The sequence below is a fragment of the Epinephelus fuscoguttatus genome, linkage group LG8 (assembly GCF_011397635.1).
Source record: "Epinephelus fuscoguttatus linkage group LG8, E.fuscoguttatus.final_Chr_v1".
Classification (NCBI taxonomy): Eukaryota; Metazoa; Chordata; class Actinopteri; order Perciformes; family Serranidae; genus Epinephelus; species Epinephelus fuscoguttatus.
Window position 1 is genome coordinate 24,178,670 of NC_064759.1, and position 18,779 is coordinate 24,197,448.

At 42.7% G+C, this 18,779-nt stretch overlaps 2 protein-coding genes across 4 annotated transcripts in view; one reads left to right on the forward strand and one right to left on the reverse strand.

The window, feature by feature from the left end:
* nphs1 (NPHS1 adhesion molecule, nephrin) overlaps positions 1-936 on the reverse strand; it is an 89,786-nt gene extending 88,850 nt beyond the window's left edge. The window contains exon 1 of the mRNA XM_049584592.1: positions 824-936. The gene's annotated coding sequence lies outside the window, so the exon portion shown is untranslated. The remainder of the gene's footprint in view (positions 1-823) is intronic.
* Positions 277-18,779, forward strand: part of kirrel3l (kirre like nephrin family adhesion molecule 3, like) — a 74,716-nt gene continuing 56,213 nt past the window's right edge. For all 3 annotated transcript variants that reach the window (XM_049584597.1, XM_049584600.1, XM_049584599.1), the window contains exon 1: positions 277-694. In XM_049584597.1, coding sequence (XP_049440554.1) covers positions 607-694 — 88 coding nt within the window. In that variant the 5' untranslated portion in view covers positions 277-606. The remainder of the gene's footprint in view (positions 695-18,779) is intronic.

Consider the following 18,779-nt stretch of genomic DNA (forward strand, 5'->3'; position numbering starts at 1 on the left):
GGGCGGAGTGGGGGGACATGTCCCTTGTGTACCCCCCAAAATCTACGGTACACCGATGCTTGTAGTAGTGCTTGTATTTGAACCAGGAAAAGGGGACCAGTTGCAACAAACCTGCGGCCTCCCTAAAATGCACTGACTTTCTCTCTCAATGAATTAAGGCAAGCCAGGACTCCTCACTACCCAAATAGCTATCACTGTACATTTTAATAAAAATATTTCATATTTTTCTGTCACCCACCAGACACTTATTTTTCCCTTGTTTTGCCATGACTTCCCCACTCTTAATTCACTTTCCTCAAATGAGCGAAACAGCGCCCCTCTAGGCTGTAAGCAAGTCTGTGTGGCCGAAGCCGGTATTGCACCCTTAATTCGTAATGGAGGAAAGGTAAACGGTGCTGTTGCTGTCATGACTGAAATGGACAGGCCCATGAACAAAAAACACTGAATGAACTGTGGAGGTAGACTGGACATGCTCTAGCCTCACTACAAACAACAGAAAGTTAACAATGTATTCATTTAAATGAAACAACCGGGAGTATTAACTTAATGCTAATAAAGTCCGGCTAACGTTTAACAGTTAACTCTTAAGCTAGCAACGGTGGACAGATGAAGAAGAGGACTGCTGACAACCCAAACAGAGGTTCAGCTGGAGAGACATGGATACTTCATCTCCACGACAGAGACATCATAAAAGGTGAGTTACCATCTGTCTGTTTATGTATTTGTTTTTTTCTCTGATGGTCACGTGTGTTTTCTTTGCTGTCTCTGCATATTTAACACTGCTGCTCATGTTGAGGAATGGAGGTTATATAACATACTTTACCTTGTTTGCCTGGGCTTTCTAAAGCTGATAGAGCTGTCATCCCCACACAGACAGTTGGGACAGAAGCTGCAGTGCTTTGAATCACTTGAAATTTGCTTAATTTTGCTTTTCGGTCCATTCAGAGTCACCTGTTGTATGATTTGTGAATGCGCATGCGCAGATGGTCTTGCAAGTTGCTTTTAAGATTGAGTATTCCCTCATTCAAGTTTTGAAGCTTTGCTGTGAGGAGAATAATGCAGGTCTAATAAGCATTTGTGTGCTAAATATGTGTATATGGGTGTGTAAGTCATGTATTTGATACATGCAATGTTTGTTGTGGATGAAAACATGAATCATTCAACATTATTGGCAAAATTACACATTTCCAACTTAACATATTGTGTCTCAGATGACTTGTCTGACTTGGCCTCTGAACCATGGAAATCAGTGCTTAATTCAGAGTTATTTTGAGTGAGCCTCCAAAGTAATACCTGGCCAGATTAGGCCAGAGCTTCAACTGAAAACTGTTATTTATTCTTACCATTTTCTTGTGCATTTCCCTATTGTGAAGTACTGCCAGGCAATATGGGTAAAAAATAAGTGCCACAATATTTGTGACCAAATACCTGAATGCAATTTTGTGACAATACTGTAGGGTTGACTGTTGATGCTTTCACAAAATATTTACATAGTGATGTTTTGATGAATAATCATTGGTAATGTGTAATGGCGAAGTGGGTTAAGACAAATAGTAGTCTGGTAACTTAAAGCAACAATTTTATACTTTTCTTTGTTTAGGGTAAAATGCTATTAATAAGTTGATGACACACTAAAATGTAAGTGAATTCCACCAGAGAAAAAACTCACTCAATTATATCATTCTCATGTGGTTCTAAGAAAACTCCGACCAATCACTGCATACGGACCAAATACAATGATTGGCCGCGCGACCTGTCTGTCTTCCCCACGTGGAGGCCTCCGACTAGACTGATGTAACCGCTCGCGTAACACCCACGTTATATTATAAAACTCATCAGTCATCACTGACCCCGGATAAGTTTCAAAACTCTGGGGTTGCGTTTGACTGTGCGGGACAGGTAAGGTTATGTTTAGTTTGCGTCTAATATAATAGGGTAAAATGTTATATGACAACACAGCATCCAGTTGCTAATGGCTAACGTTAGCCTACTGTAGCATAGCCTCTGATACATTAACGTTATCTTCCTTGTGCGTTTCCACCTATTAGTAACATTAACGCTGCTATCTAACGTTAGCACTGTAACATTATTCTAAAACTCATCAGTCATCACTGACTCCGGTTGAGTTTTAAAACTCCGGGGCTGCGTTTGACTGTCTTGGTTGTAACGTTACACTCGCTCTCCTCTTCCATGTATCTAACGTTACCTTGCCAACGCCTATATCTATCAAAGACGTGATGAGGACGTAATGGAGGAGGGAGGAGTAGGCCATTGGAGGGAGGTGGAGTTGCAGGAGGAGGGGGATGGGACTTTGGAGGGAGTTGTGGATGTTCAAATTTTGTGCTGTGTGAAATGCAAGAAAGGTAAGAGTAGCTTTAAGAAAATAACATGGCTTTACTGTAAAGCAGCCTTTAAAACAAGAAAATATTACGATATCCAAAATCTAAGATGATATTTAGTCTCATATCACAGTATCGATATAATATGAATATATTGCCCTGCCATATTGTGTAAATAGTCCTATGTTAAGGCCTACGTTAGCTCAAATCGTGTTTATATACACCTTTTCCAACACTGAGAATTTCATTCTTTGCAACTGTTGTGTTTTCAGTAGTATAAAATCTGGGAGCTGCATGCAATTGTGGGTATTATGACAATTTTGAATATCACCTCTATTTATAGATTTTGATAATACACCCAGTATTGTCTTTGAAAATAAAATGTTTGTCTGCTCACAATCTAATTCCACTTGACTTTTGATTGTCACTATTATGAGCATACCATCTTGTCTATCTTGTGTCAGAGAATATGGCCTGGAAGAATGGAGACACACAGCTTTGTATTTGTTCGTGAAGTGAGTTACAGGGCAGAGGTGTCATTTCTGATTGTGCCTCGACCTTTTATAAACTATAATAAACTTAACTTTTTTTTTTTACACATTTGAATTTCCCTGACATGTTAAAATGGAAGATACAAGAAGAAACTGTCAAAACCATTCACATTAGTTATGCCACGACCAGGATCTGTCCACAATAGCACAAATCATAAATTGAACAAGGCTATGCCTTTAATTTAGATATGAAATTTATTCCACTTTTATCATGATGCTGCTCGCTTCATTTGTAGACTCCCTACAATGAACACATGCTGACTTGGCCATAGTTTCATTTGTACACTCCGTCTCTTCTGTACATGTGGTCACTCCCACAGTGATATGGGGATAAAGACAGACCAAACGATGCTTTGTAGCCGATTTATCCTTTTTTGTGTATGATTTTATCACTTGCCGACGGCACTTTGCTACAAACCAATGGGGGTCTCGAACTTGTTCCTCTCTGCCACGTGTCCTATCCACCCCTCAGTCTCAGGGGGTCAGTCATTCTGCCGAGGCTGAACTCAGGGGGATAGAAGCAGCAGGAGCGAGATGAGCCTGGAGGGGATCTTCTCACCCTGAGACGAGTGATTACTTCGCTGGGACTAAGTTATGCTAATGCATTCATCTCCAAAAGCACCGTGATTATTTAGAGTTCCTCACCAACTGTTTTAGATTTTGCTCGCTTGCTATTTTATGCAAAGATGCTTTTTTTTCCCCAGCCCTCCGTTGGCACAGCGCTTGCCGAGCTGAGGGAGATAAGAGGGGAGAAAATTCAGAAGATTGTTGAATTCTTTGCCCTTATTTTAATGTGCCCTTGATGTGTGAATGAATGCAAATCAAAATATGTCTACTTTTTTTTTCTCTCTCTCCTGAAAGTATCGCATGTTGCAATTTTACAAAATGACAGTGGAGTGGAATAGAGCAGATGATATTGCATGCAGTATATCATTTCCGTTATTTCTCTGGCCCTCTAAATTGCCCTATGTTTTATTTAAAAGGTTCCAACACTTTCACTTTAATCCATACAAACTTTGTGTATTCCCTTCGTTCCTCTGCCTCAGAACTGAGCCCCCTGTTGTCCCATTTGGCCAGTTTTGATGCCATATTCCACCTGGTGCTCTGCATGTCGCTTGTGGTGAGGCAGTGTCCTGGCCTGGCTGTGGTGTTCCTGTGATGCAGCATCAGGGGATATCAGCATAATACCAGAGTGAATATGTTAGAGCATATTCCGTCTAATCCTGAGCACGCTGTAATCAGAGGAGACTAGGCTTCCTACCACTGTGACCGCACAAGCACATGTCATTGGTCTGCTGAACTATGCAAAGGTGGGCAGATGTGGGCAGGGTTATGAGTTGGGAGGAAGTGGAAGTACCAGACATCTGAAGAACTGAAGGACGTTTTGAGGGAGGCAGCATTAAAGAAAAACCAAGAAGAGAAGAGAGGAGGAAATAATGCTGTATCAGATGCAGCAGAAAAAAATGTTTCAGGAGTTAGATGAAGGTGATGGTCAAGAAATAAGGGGAAATAGAAGAAGTTGCAGAGAGATTTAAAAGGATTCTGAAGGCCTGTGGGGATTTGCAGAGAATTTGGAGGAGATTTCTGGAAATGAGAGCACTGCCCAGATGCGCTGCAGAAAGCAGCATCTGCAGCATTAATTACAATAGCCCCCCTCCCTCACCCCCGCCGTACTCCGCCACCTGTTTCCTTTCAATGGCCCCACTATACGTGAGTGAAATCCAGGAATCCACATTCAGCACTATGGCTGATGCAATCACATACAACCTGCATCCTCCCTCCCACCCTTCCATCTCAACCCATTCACCCACACACCCACACAGCCACACACGCACACACCACCACAAACAATTCCCTGCGGGTATCTTGATGTCTTATCTATTAGGAAGTGAAAGTGAGAAAGAGAGCAAATAAAAGCTCTCTGTCACCTAAGATGTCTTGTCCATGCGGCTTGTTTCTTCCTTGCCGCTGAATTGATTTGGTGAGTCAACCGCTTCACTGATGGAGAGATTGTCGGTCCCAAGAGGACAGAGGCGCACTCTGTTTTGCAGCGTGACGCGCACGTTGCCATGTCGGGCCTATGTTGTGCCAGCGTTGCGGCCGCTACATATTGCTGCTATCTGAATCCCAAGATTACATCTGCTCAGCTGGGATTGTTTTCATGCTGCTCTCATGGAAGGGTGGCGAAATTGTATCACAGATTAAGCTCAACCTATTTCACAACTCTCCGGCCAGCGACGAGCCAAGATGTGGATCGATCTTTACCGTCGAAGGCCTTGGGGTGAGGGCAGGACAGTTTTCATAAAGTAACACAGATTGTAATGCAGTATGTCAAATGTCTCTAAAAGAAAGATCTGCAAAGAGGATTTGTGTTGAAAAAGCATGAGATCAACTCGCAGTGTAGACTTCCCTCATAAGACCAAGTGGTAAAGGCCTGGGCTTATCTGAATGGAGGGGAAGGATTGATGGTGGGGGGGATGCAAAAGCAGTACAAGCCTCTTATAATTGAAGATCTCTTGCAGAGAGAGAGCATGCTCATGTGACAGACCGCGCCTCCCTGCTTAACCTGCAGGCTGTCAGCTCTATTGCCCCTTCTGGCCCAAATACTGCTGGGCTTTTCCAACTGATCAATTAAATAATTTAGTGGCAATTTAGAAATTCGCCTGTTAGATGTCGGATCAATGTTATGGATTCCAGAAGTCAGAGTTGCATCTGATACGTGGCTGTCGAACCAGCACCATTTAGAAGCAGCAGCAACATCCAGCATACAGTGCTTGTACTCCTGAAGGATGCTTTCTCTGTCTCTCCTTTACTTGCACACACACACAGACACACACACATTTACTTCTGCACACGCAGGGGGGATGCAGGGTTGAAGAGCTCAAGCAAGAGAAAAATATATAGAGTGAGATCAACAACAGGGGAGGGAATATAAGAGTAAGCTGCAGTGAAAATAATATCAGCTGTTACAGCACTAATGAACACCAACACAGAGGCAGAATAGAGATAGAAAACTACATTTCCTTTTTTTCTGCTTGACCTCCTGCTGAGATTCAGAGGCTTTAATTCTCCTGGTGATGTTGGGATCCAAACAGCTACAGTGAATAAACAAGATTACCCATTTGGACATGCCAGTAAATCTTATCATATTGGAGCAGGGAGAGGAGCTGGGAAACGGGACCAAAGCAATAAGGTCGGCAGAGGCCAAGACGCAGGCAGCCATGGTTGCTGAACACAATTCCTCCCTCAAACAAATCTTCCTATTTCCTTTTGTGACTTACTGTGGATTTTGTCCTTCAGTTGCAGAGAGACCGTGATGTTTCATATGTTGTGGCAGCAGAAATGATCACTCTTCATAGGCGTGAAGCATGTACTGTCTCAAATATTATTCTCTGTCAGATATTAATCACCACTGGATTTGCACGAAGGCTTCATTATACAAGCAGTCATTTTTCTTTCTTCCCGTCTCTCATTTCATTTCATACTGAAAACATAAAAACTGGTTGCTGCGAGGAAACAATGTCTCACCAGAGAGCAGTTCAACCAGCGGATTTGGTGAAGATAAAAGGGGGAAACCCGACTGGAAATCTATACGCTAAGACTGTAACCTAATTGTCTTTCTAAAGCGATACAATGCAGAAGCCTCTTGTTGTTAAGCGGCCTTGTACCAGATTTCTTAGCATGAGGCAAACAGAACCCATGCAGTGTGCTGTAGGGCTCGGCGCGAATGAAGGTCAGGGGAAGTCAGAGACGGCAGAATGCACCAGGCTCCACCAGACGCAGAGGCAGCCGGTGGAGCCGAGCCACAGCCCGGTTAGTCAGGGGGTGATTCCTGATTCCATCATGAACGTCATGCCTAATCACGGTGAATTCTTTTGACTGAGATCATCAGAGGCAGTTTTTATGGGACCATAACCTGTAAATAAGATGATTACAACTGCAAACATAATGTGGGCTGGGGGGCTGGGCAAGAAACATCACTGCGCTAAGCATACATGACAACAACAGCGATAAAGGATTTGGGGCTTATGAAAGCAGGAAGATGTGGGACTTGTTACCACAATATATTTGACATGGACATGCAAAAAAGATTATGAGAATAAAAAAACGTCTGCAGCACCCCTCCAAACACACACACAAAGAGAGAGAGAGACACACACACATGCACGGCCTCACACGATACAGGGATGACAAAAAAGGGGAAGAGAGCGATTTTTTTTCTTTTTCTGCCTCTGAGCAGACGCTGATCTTCTCAAATCCCTGTGTATCTCATGTTAAATCCCTGTAATGTGGATTAAGACCTGTTGAAACATATATATAGTTATATCACAAGAGCAGATAGGGGCGGACTCTTTACTGAGGAATCCTTACTTGTTTGTTCTGGAAAAAGGGGCATTACTGATATGGATGGGCAATAGGGCAATATGACGATACATACAATATGAGAGCAGATATCTATGTAGTTTGCCCTTGCGTCATCACTTTTTGGGTGTAAGCAGCCACTCAAATTTTGACTGGTGCTATATTAAATTTCTGAGGTCTTTGCCATTTTAGTGGCATAAAATAAGACTACTGTTTTGTTTTTAATTTAGCTATTAGGAGCCCAAATGCTATGGCCTGTTGCTGATCAATCATTAATGTCATTAAAGCTAACTAGCACCTTGCAACTATAAGGAAACATTAGGCTGTAACGTAGCCTTAACATTCACTTTGACTTTTACTATTATAGCTGTTGACATTAAAATCATTAACTAACCTGCGATAGGTGTGAGCCACAGACGTACACATATTGACTGGCCATGGCCCAAACCATTTTCTCTCTGCCGATGACCCGGAGCCACAAAATTATTATTATTATTGTTTGACATGCAAAATATCACCAATTATTCAAGCTGTTCTCATGCACTGTCCTATACTTACGAAAAGTACTGCACTGGAATTCCCACATAATGATGAGCCAGTAATTCGTATATAACCCATGCAATCAGCAAGGGGGCAGTCATGTGACCAACGCGCTCACGAGAGTAAAGAAGGAAGTAGGCATAGGCATAGTAGTAGGTGTCGGTGGCTTAGTAGTAGAGCAGGCGCCCCAGGTACAAGGCTGTTGCCGCAGCGGCCCGGGTTCGAATCCAGCCTGTGGCCCTTTGCTGCATGTCATCCCCCTCTCTCTCTCCCCCCTTAGCTGTCCTGTCCATTAAAGGCAAAAATGCCCAAAAAGATATCTTAAAAAAAAAGAAGGAAGTAGTATAAAGAGCAAAAGTCCACGTAAGTAGGCAGGTCAGGGCGGTAGCATAGGTTGAACAAACACTTCATTCCCCTAGGAAGCTGCTTCTTGATTGCTGTGTGAAACCAAGTGAACTTTGAGTTATTTTAAAGCACGTTGTCACTAGGGGTGGGAATCTGTAGGCACCTCACGATTCGATTCATTCCGATTCTGAGGGCAACGATTTCGATTATAAAACGATTCTCGATTCTAAAATGAGCCAATAAGAAAATTTTCACTAGATATTGTAAAACATTTTTGTAATAAAGCTGGGAATACATATCCAGTGCATACAAACTGTATTACTTACTGTGGTTGAGATGACTGCACTCCACCAGTCTGCTCCGGTCCATCCTCCTCATCCACAAATCTCATCGCGACTCTCCTGTCCCTCATAGACCTCCTTGACATTTCTCCTCCAGTATTTACAAAACTATAACTGACTATAATGATCTATAAACTATAAAAACACGAACTATTGCAAAAAAGACGAACGATGGCAAAACGACAAACTATGGTGAAAACACAACGAAAACACGGCAAAAAACACTCAAAAACACGGCATAAAAACACTCAAAAGCTCTCAAAAAACCACAAATACTATTATTTACAACACTAAATATTATTTACAAAGAAAACGCCACCCAAACTCCAATAAAACTCACCAAAACTCTGCTAAAACACAGCTAAATCACTCCAACTTGCACTCTCCTCGTCAGCTGTCACTCTCCTCCTGCTGTGCCCAATTCCCTCCCCTCCTCCACAGGTAATGATGTCACTACCATAATGTACCATATATCACTGGAAAGCTCCACTTCTCAGCTTTCAGAATCTGTTGCAATTATGCCAATAGCGTGAATGGTCGAGGAGTTACGGTAATTTGAAAAATAAATATAAAAATAAAATTAAAATCGATTATGAGTTTTCCACATCGATGCTCGCATCGTTCAAGACAGAATCTTGATGCATCTAAAAATCGATTTTTTTCCCCCACCCCTAGTTGTTACCATGTTTATTTCCAATCTACACATCTGTACTTGCCTAAACCTCAACAACTAAACTTTAATACGTAACTTAATGTTAACTTCATAACATGACAACGCACAACCATGTTTCATTTCCTAAACCTAACCTACGTAACTGTACTTGCCTAAACCTAACCTTTGTATCTCTGCGTTACATAAATTTTTTTTACGTTAAATACGTAACGTGACGACACCATTTGTGCGGCACTACCTAGTTAAATATCATATGAACCATTGGTTGAAGAAACACTTCTTTGGTTGAAGAAACAGTTTTTTCAGTTTGACGTGAGCACTTTACAGTGTTTGTTTCCACCCAAAAGGGAGCATGGTTGTTCTGACGACAGCAAAGTGACGTATGTGCGCTGTCATGAATCAGGTTATATTGATTTGTTGTTCTGTTTAACATCTGCAGGGGTTTTAGCCATTTAAGGCAATTATTGATCAAGATTGTTTGTTTTGTCTTTTGCAATATTCGATTTATATATGTAGGCCTATTTTTTAACCAATGTGACAGAGCACTGTGATTTGTCATTGTCATGACTTTGCTAGATTAGTCAAAACAGCCATGCCTATTTGATTTTTTTTCTTCTTTTTTTTGACTATTTCTCAATTGATTTTTCCTGAAAATTGATTTTATGCCAATTACATGTATTGTGATATTGGAATTCATCCATATCCAACCCGTAATTTACTGCAATTGAAGGTAAAAAACAGCCTGATTGTATAATATATACTCATGTTCGGATATGCAGGATGTGTCCGCACACACACACACACACACACACACACATACAAACATCTATTATGCCACTTAATCCCCATTCTGTGCAGCCTGCGTCACCCACTGTCCATTAGGGCGAGCTTTTCCCCACATGCCACCAAATCCTCTCCTTTTTAGCTCAGCACTAAAAAAAAGATGCAGCTTCTCCATGATTCACACAGTCTCACTGTCAAACAGCCATTTCTTCTTCTTTTTAAATGTATTTTCTAGCCAGAAAAAAAAAGAATAAATAACCAGCTAGCCCTTCCTTACCGCGTCTGTTGAACTCCTGCTAGATGCTGAAGACCTGCAGTGTCCCAACCTGTGATGTTTTTATCCCACAAATAAATAGCAGCCAGGTGAAAACTCCACCAGGAGACACGACTCAACCCACCAAAAGAGCTAGCAGCTGTCGGCTGCAGGTGAGCATAAGGCTGGAGAGCCAATAGAGTAATGAATACACCATATTGGAGTGACTTAGACTTTCGAAGACCTGCTTGGAATATTTGTATAGAAATCATAATTGTGTCGGTAATTCTTAGTCAGTCTACCCCTACACCCCTCACCCACCTCGCTCCGTGTCTGATACCTTTTGATCCCTGTAGGAGTAGAAGGATGAGTGAAGGAGACAGGGTGAGACAAGTAGGAAGATAGAAATAGATGGAACGACTGTGTGTGAGTGGAGGGAGACAGATTGAGTGTGTTTGTGTGGGTATTATGCATTAATTTTACATATTTGATTGTGCATGAGACAAAGAACTATATACCCAACATGTTTCCAGTGACTGTCTCCCCCACGTGCATGTCCTGTGTTACACATGACCCCCATTACATATCAGTGTAATGCATGTACAGCAAAATACTATGAGTGTGTATGTATAGATATCAGTGTGTGCAGGGGGCGAATGAATTGAGCTGTTTTGATACAACCACTGATCCAGTACTGGCAGGGAGAATGACCACGCTTATTGAATGGCTGTCTGAGTACTCTAATGAGGTAATATTACCACACCAAATGATGAAAAATTCATGTTACAAGTTGGTGTTGGTGCAGACGGCTCTCAGGAATTTCATTTGCTGTTTGATATTCTTACTTGCCAGCTCAGCAGGCACTATTGTATGATTGGAACAAAAAAAACACACACTTAGGGCTGAAAGCCCAAGCTATTACCGTGAATAGCCTGTAGACACTGCTTTGTGTATGAGCGCATGTACTGTAGGTGTGTGCGTGCGCCTGTTTGTGTGCTTGTGTATCTGTGGGCAGCGCAGGTGAAGGCATGCATACTGAATGCTAAGTGATCATCCTGCCCATCTCATTGGCATTGGAGAGCTTGTACAGCTCTGATAAGTGCATTTATGGAAAAGTCAGCACAGCTTTATCTCGTCATTGCAGGTTAGATCACAGATAAAAGGATTGGACTCCAAAAAGTAAATAAAAAAAAATCAAGCCTGAGATAAGACACCCAGCTTCTGAGCTGTACCAGCTTGCTTCAGACTCACTCTGCATCGTGACTGCTCATCAGTATGGCCCCTATCACTAACCCAGGGCTCCGTATGGGGCCTCACTAAGACCGCCGAGGACGGCTCTGATAACATTTTCCTGGAGAAGCCACTGATGTTAGATTGTGCTGCTTACAGTTGTCTTGGGCTGATTTTTGAAGTCTCATGCAAAAGAGTTTTCCCCCCAAGGCTACAGTAGAGCGATCATCCTGGGTAACATTTAACTGGTATGTAAATTCAGACAGCTATACCTTCAAAGCATTTAATCCCTCTATAGCCACCCCATTCTAACTGTTTCCTTACACTCAGGTCTCTATTTCCTTTCCTCGCCATTCTCTGCATCTGTTTTCTTCTGTATCTCTTTGATACATTCCTTCCTGTCATCTACCTCAACACCTTCTTCTGAAACCTCCTTTCACCCTTCCTAATATCCCCATTCCTCTCTATGCCCCCAAACCTCTCTGTCCCTCCTTCCCCCTACGTGTCGAAATAAGGCTCCAGCAGTGGACCCTTAGGGCGATGGTGATGGAATGCATTTGGGGGTCCAGCAGCTTTCTCTCTCCAACCTGCATGCAAAATCATCCCAATGGGGAATCACTGGCTCCTGTTTACAACCCCGAGAGGGGTGCAAGCACCATGGTAACACCATTGCTCTCCCTAAAACCCTTGGCAGATAGGTCTGCACAATCACCCCCAGTTAAAACGTTTTACTGTTGGATAAAGAAAAAAGCTGAGGAGAGAAGAAAAAAAAATTGGCTGAAAGTACGCTGGCGCACATCCAGCCACAGTGGAAGTCTGTTTTTTAATTCCTGTTTCATGTTTCTTGACTTAGAAATTAAATTTATGAGCATGACAGAATGAAAGATGCCTTTATAGTTGCAGAAACACATACTGTACACATAAATCCTGCTGGAATAAAGTCATACACTGTACATACAGACACCCAGAAAGTACAGTCAACAGTGCAAAAGGCACAACAAAGGGCTCGCAATTGAAAATCAAGAATACACATATGCAGCCATGCACACATGCAGAAAAACTCACACACACACACACACGCTCAGTGCTGTCAGAAACTGCTGCTTTTTCTCCCTGGCAGAGTGCTCAAGAGATTAAGCTCAGGGTAATTCATATATACTTTTGGTGAGACTAAATGCTTTACCCAGGTTTCCATTTAAAAAACCAATTTATTGATTTCCACTGTGGATTTTTTTTGCAGAGTGACCCTGGCAGTTAAATATTCATAAGCCATTAAAAATAAAAGATGCACATTTTGTACGTTTGACCCGTTGTTATGTACAGCATGGTCTATAATCTGTTCAATCCGGTATACTGTCCCACTCAGAGGTGAACGGAGCGCTGTTTTGCAAACAGAAAAACACCATTAGTTTCCCACATGTTCAGCGTTGATTAGAACTGGATGAAAGAGACTGCAATCTCCTCATTTGGCAGATAGAGAGGCCCACAAATATCTTCATAACATTATGCTGTTGCTGTTGTTGGTCCAAAAAAATGCAGTTTTTCTCTTCAGATTTAGAAAATTGCCTTTCAATTATACCATTTAGATAAGATAACCGAAGAGCAGTACAAAATGAAACTTAGGAAAGCCGTAAAACCTTTAATTAAGATGTGGATAAGTTTGAGAAGAGAGTTTTTTGCATACTGTATTCTTGAGCATCCCTTTAAGGAGAGTGGGGGAGATGAAGGAGAAGACAGCAGGGTGTGGAAAGCAGGTGAAACAGGAGATGGAAGTAGAAAGGTGAGCTTTATCCCCCTGGATAAAAAGGGAAAAGGAAATATCCAGCTCTCCTTTATCCAATAATGAGCAATAACTTGGAATTTTACTAAACTGGCCAGTCCATCTGAAAGTGTCAGAGGAAAGGTCCAATCTTGTTTTTTCCTCATCTGCTCAATACTGTCTTATTTAGTTCCTCAATAAGCTTTTCACATGTCTGACGTTGCAGGATTGGGACTCACTGGCTCAGTGTGAGTCCCCCCATCTTGAGAAATTATGCATTGGCTGCGATGCTCCCTGCTGAATCCCTGCTGGGACTGAGCGGTGTTCTGGGATGCAACCCAAGTCTAATCATCCGATACAAGTTTAAAAGTAGCCACGGGTAGTTTTTCAGTGGTGGGGAGGAGGGACCACCGTGAGGGGGCCCTGCGGAGATGCTCTGCAGAGGGAGTAGGCAGCTCTATCTGACTGCCCTCGCATGAAGCGGGGCAGGTAATGAAAGGCAGATGACATAGATGAGTGATCTTCCTGCAGCAGTCACTAGTCTTGATGAGTGCCCGGGTGCTTGTGTGTGTGTTCTGACTGCCAGTGTGCCATTTGTTTCTGTGGTCATTAAACCGCTCACTCCACATTCGTAGCATTCGCTCAAAATGTTCCCATACGGTGACCATTCGGTTTCAGTATTATTTTGTGTCTTATACGCATGATGTGACTACTTATGCATCCTGTGTCACCATGCAAATGTGTACACGTGTTTGCATAATCAGGAAACTAATGTGGATCCTCTTTGGATGTAACATCACACTACCATTGAGCGCATCAGCAGAGGTAGGGTTCGTATTTTTATTCCCTGAGATATCCAATGGAATGGTTTTATTATCCTGCCTCTGGTTGTTGTAGCTGTTTTACATGTGCATAATAGTGTGAGAATAACTGAGAGCATGTTGTGTGTACCATATTGTTGTCCTTGTAATACTACTGACACCAGTGTAATTGTCACACCCCCTCCACTGGGTTTGGTTTGCCCCTGGGTCCAGTGTGTATGGCTCAGAAGGATTTGCCTCTTATTCAGGATGGGCTCAGATCAAGATGCAACAGTATTACTGAGTCATGAGAGCAAGCATGTGATACAGAAAGCAAGGCAGCATTTACTGACTGACCATATAGAAACCACACAGCAATGGGAGCAATAAAAGGAATTCAAACTAACACCCTCAAGCTCTTCTGTAGCTCTTTGCCATCTGAATAATCACTAGCCTCCGCCTTCTGACTGCAGCAAAGTAAGACAAGAAGCAGAACACCCTTCCCCAGTAGCTCCCCTACTATCTCCTATCCCTTTATCCTCTTGTCATTTACTCCTGATCCCTGATTTCTTTTGTAAGCTGCCTTCAGCTGGATAACCCTGTAAATGCTTTGAGATTCAATGAGGTTATCACTCCTGAATATGCTTAATTACAGGCAAGGCGGTGGATAACATGGATGTGTTTACGCTAAATCGGGCAAGAAAACACAAGGACAGATAAACAATGAAGATGTAGGGCAAGTGACAGATGACTCAAGATGCTCCTAAGATGTTTTCAGCCCATCACTCAAAAACAGTGATGAGCTGCAAACCTCACTAATGCATGTTATTCTACCCAATAATGAAGTAATCATCAGCACGTCTTTCACTTGTGATGTTGTCTTTGTTGGCAAATATGGTTTGTGTTTGATATTTACTGTGATTGGAAACTGGAGATTACTGTCCTGACAGACTTCCAGCTGGAAATACTAATAAAGCAATACAAACCATTTTCATTTCCTTCTGCTCAGCGCTCACTTTTAAATGAAGCAGCAAACACACACTCTCAAGGCTGAAGGATGTTTCTGCATCAAGGTTTTGAGGCACCTACGTGATGTGGCGTGCACCTCCTCAGAAACAGAATTACAGTACACACAGGGGTACAGGAGTGTATGGAAACTAAAAGAATTGGGATTGACCCTCTTGAGCTGCTGTGTCCTCCCAGTGCAAGTAGTGTGAGGCTACATCCACATTAATATGTTTCGAAACAGCTGTTAAAATTTTCAGAAGTAATCTCGTCTGTACTAACACCTGAAAATGTATATCACATCAGGATTCATTCATCCTGTGTAAACAAGAAGCAGATGTCAACACTGCGCTTGGTTGCTTAGTTGCAAAAATACCACAGAGAAACAACAGCAATGGCGAAAAGTAAGACCAGAGAGTTTTGCTTGAACAGGCAACAAGGTGGAACTGTTACTGAAAGTAACACATGAGAATAAGGTGGTCAAGGCTGCAGAAAACATGGATTGGGAGACTGGAAGCAAACTTTTTTTTGCGTCATTGTTTTCGAAAGTCTCCATTTCTACTCGTCAAGACCAGTGTTGAAAATAAACTTTTTTGTCCATCTGCAAATGTCGTTGGTGGATTCCAAAATCTACCAGCCACTCAATATATGACCATATGCTTTTGGCTGGTGAGTGATGCAAATCTAGCAACCACTTGCATATTTTACCAGCATTTGGCTGGAGGCTAGCGCTAATTTCCAACCCTGGTCCATACTGAAATGCAGTCCGGGAGTTTTTAAACTAAAACAGGGTTTGCAGCATTTTTAACGTAGCAAAAATTCTACGTTTTAAAACGGAAGCATGGGGCGACCTCTAGCTCACCCAAAAGACCGTGCGCGGCATGTAGGCTGAGTCCTTGGTGGTGGACCGGATTAGATTCCGACCTGTGGTGAATGAGAAAACTGCTGTGTGTCATCCCCTCTCTGTCTCTCCCCTCTTTCCTGTCACTTTCCAGCTGTACTGTCAAATAATAAAGGCAGTAAAAGCCCTAAAAAATAATCTAAAAAAAAAAAAAAAAGACAACCACACAAACAAACCAAAAAACGTATTAGTGTGGATGTAGCCTCAGTTGACAGTGGAGACAACATGCAGCAGGTTGAAGAAAGGCTAAGTAATTTCCTCTTTTGCAGTTATGCTAGAAAGATTTGTATGTTCTTATCTAGGAAAACCATTTCCAGCTCAAACCTCACCGCTGCATTTGTCGTTCTCTATCAATACATGAGTGAGAGACTGTAAAGCAGTCAGTATTAACATAATTCAGCCTTTAGTTTGTTCATGTTGGGAATGCAGTTGGCAGTGGGCATTTCGCCTCGACAGGTTATTTTACTCTTTAAGTGACTTCCATTTATTTTTTTAAACAGCAGCAGCTCTGACATATGGAGCTGTGCTAGGGAGAACTAACAGAAAGTTAATCTGCCCCTGATTCCCATGGCTTGGCCAAACTCCCCCCTTTTAATAAACTAGGTCACAACTAAGCAGAGCCAATCTAGCAGAAGAAAAAGCCCCACCAACTAAAAATAAAAAGTGTGGTACAATAAGGGAAGACAACAAAAACAACAACATTATGGGATCAGAATTGGATCTCTTTGTTCTGAATTTGGATCATTCACAACTTAATTCTCGCGCTGCAGTGCGAAGGGGTGGAAAACTGCTCGCAGGCCAAGAACACCATTGTCTTTGGATGAGACAATAAAAGAAGAAAGCCCTGCATAGCCTACAAACACAAGTCAACCCGCAGTCTTATACATGAACACCAAGCTGGTGTAATCTACTATAGACATAAGCTGCAGGATGTAATTGAAACAGTGCTGACAGCAGTGCGAAAGAAGAAACAGACACGATTGAAGGAGGGTGAAAATGGCAGCAGATGGTACCTTCCTTGTGGTTTGTGGTGCAGTGAGAAGCTTGTGTTTAGTTTTCTTGGGTCATCTGTTGTGTTGAAAATATGGTGGACACATTTCCTTTGTCATCTCTGATAACACAATAGTTAGGCTCTTTCAAACTGCTGGCCACCTCTCTTTCCAACATCTATCCTTTTCCTCTCCTCTCCTGGGTCTTTCCTGCACTTTGTCGTGGCAACCCTGCAGGCATGCTGTCTCTCCTCCTGAGCTCAAAGATTCTGCAGCACCTTGGATGTGGATCTCGTGGGAAAGAAGACGAAAAGAGAGCCTAAGAGCGAGAGGGAAAAAAGTAGTGTAGGAGAGGCGAAAGATGGGATAGATGGGGGAAAAATGAGTTGTGTTTTCATGTTCACAGCCTGTCCTTTTGATGTACACACCAAAACAACCTGAGGCCCACAGCAGCCAATCCCAATGGCTAACATGACAGTCGGCTTGGCAGCCACTCTGCACGCTTGAGACTCCACTCCGCCTCTATTCCCGCCCTGTCCTGCCGTGCTCACTACCATCCTCTCCCTATCCTCTACCTTCATGGCGCCCCCCACTTCCCACTACCCAACCCTCCATCTCACATGCCAAAGCACATTTGGCACCCCAGGACCAAGCCTTCCATTTCTGCCAACCAGTCTCACTATGATGCCAATGGTTTTGGAAACAAACTCCGCACCATGAAACTGGCACGCCGTACGCAACAGAAAATACTGCCCACTTACACTCAACTTTATAAATAAAAACGATAGGCGGGGAGAATCCTCTTTGTGTGCGAGATCTCCATTGGACTGATCCAAAAAATGAGAAATGAGAGGAGGAACAATGTAGAGTGCAGACCCACATTCAGCAGTATTGTATTAGCACAGCTGCACACAAACACACATAGAAACACACCAAGCATTATTCATTTTCATTACGGAATTAATAACAATGATAAGGCTGGCGCCAAATAAAAAATAATTACAACAAAGGAAAGAATACTAATTACGATATGGATAATCATTATATGCATACATGGCCAGCAGTGTTGTGATCATCACTGTTATTGTTTTTTATTGTCTTTCATCTCTGTTAAGAGGCGATGAAAATCAATGGCAGGCTCTCCCTGCGGCTTGGCAACCGACTGCAACCCATTGAAGAGGATGGAGATGGCTCTCTGTTATAGCTCTCTCCTTCAACACACACACACACAGTTGGGCACATACACATGTATACTCGCATACTGTACACACACACGCGGGCAGACACACAAACTTGTCTCCACTGGCTGCTGCGGAGGGAGATTGCTATCGGGGTGAGGCAGGGTTTTAATTGATCTTGGTCACAGTTTAATGTGAGGCAAGGATTAGCTGTTATCGGTGGAAGGGAAGAGGGAGAGGGAAGGGTTTGGGGAGGAGATATCACAGTCCCTGACGTTAAAACCCGCCGCCCTTGATGACAGGAATTCTGTGATGTGACCCACAAAGATGTGAGAGTGCTGCTGGGAAAGTGCTTGTGGAAATCTGGGCAGTGGAGAGACGGGCGACATCAAGCTGAACTTAATCCCAATTTCCCTGTGACGTTTTGGGCCAGATCTCGGCTATTTCTAGCCCTGTGTGGATAAAGGGATAGAGCTGGTGCCAGAGTTTGGCCAGCGCTATTTAAATCCACAACTTGTTATTAGGCTTTATTGGAGCATACAAGACATGAAAGTGAGGCACGTTTGATTATTGGCAGGTGAGTCATCAGAGAGCGAAAGGTCACAAAAGAACGGCCTGGGAAGAGGTGTGGGACTCCCTTTGCATCATACTCATGCACAACTGGAATCCAGAGTCTGAGTTTCTGCAGTCTTTGCGATTCCCCACGGTTCAATAAAACAGGAGATAAATA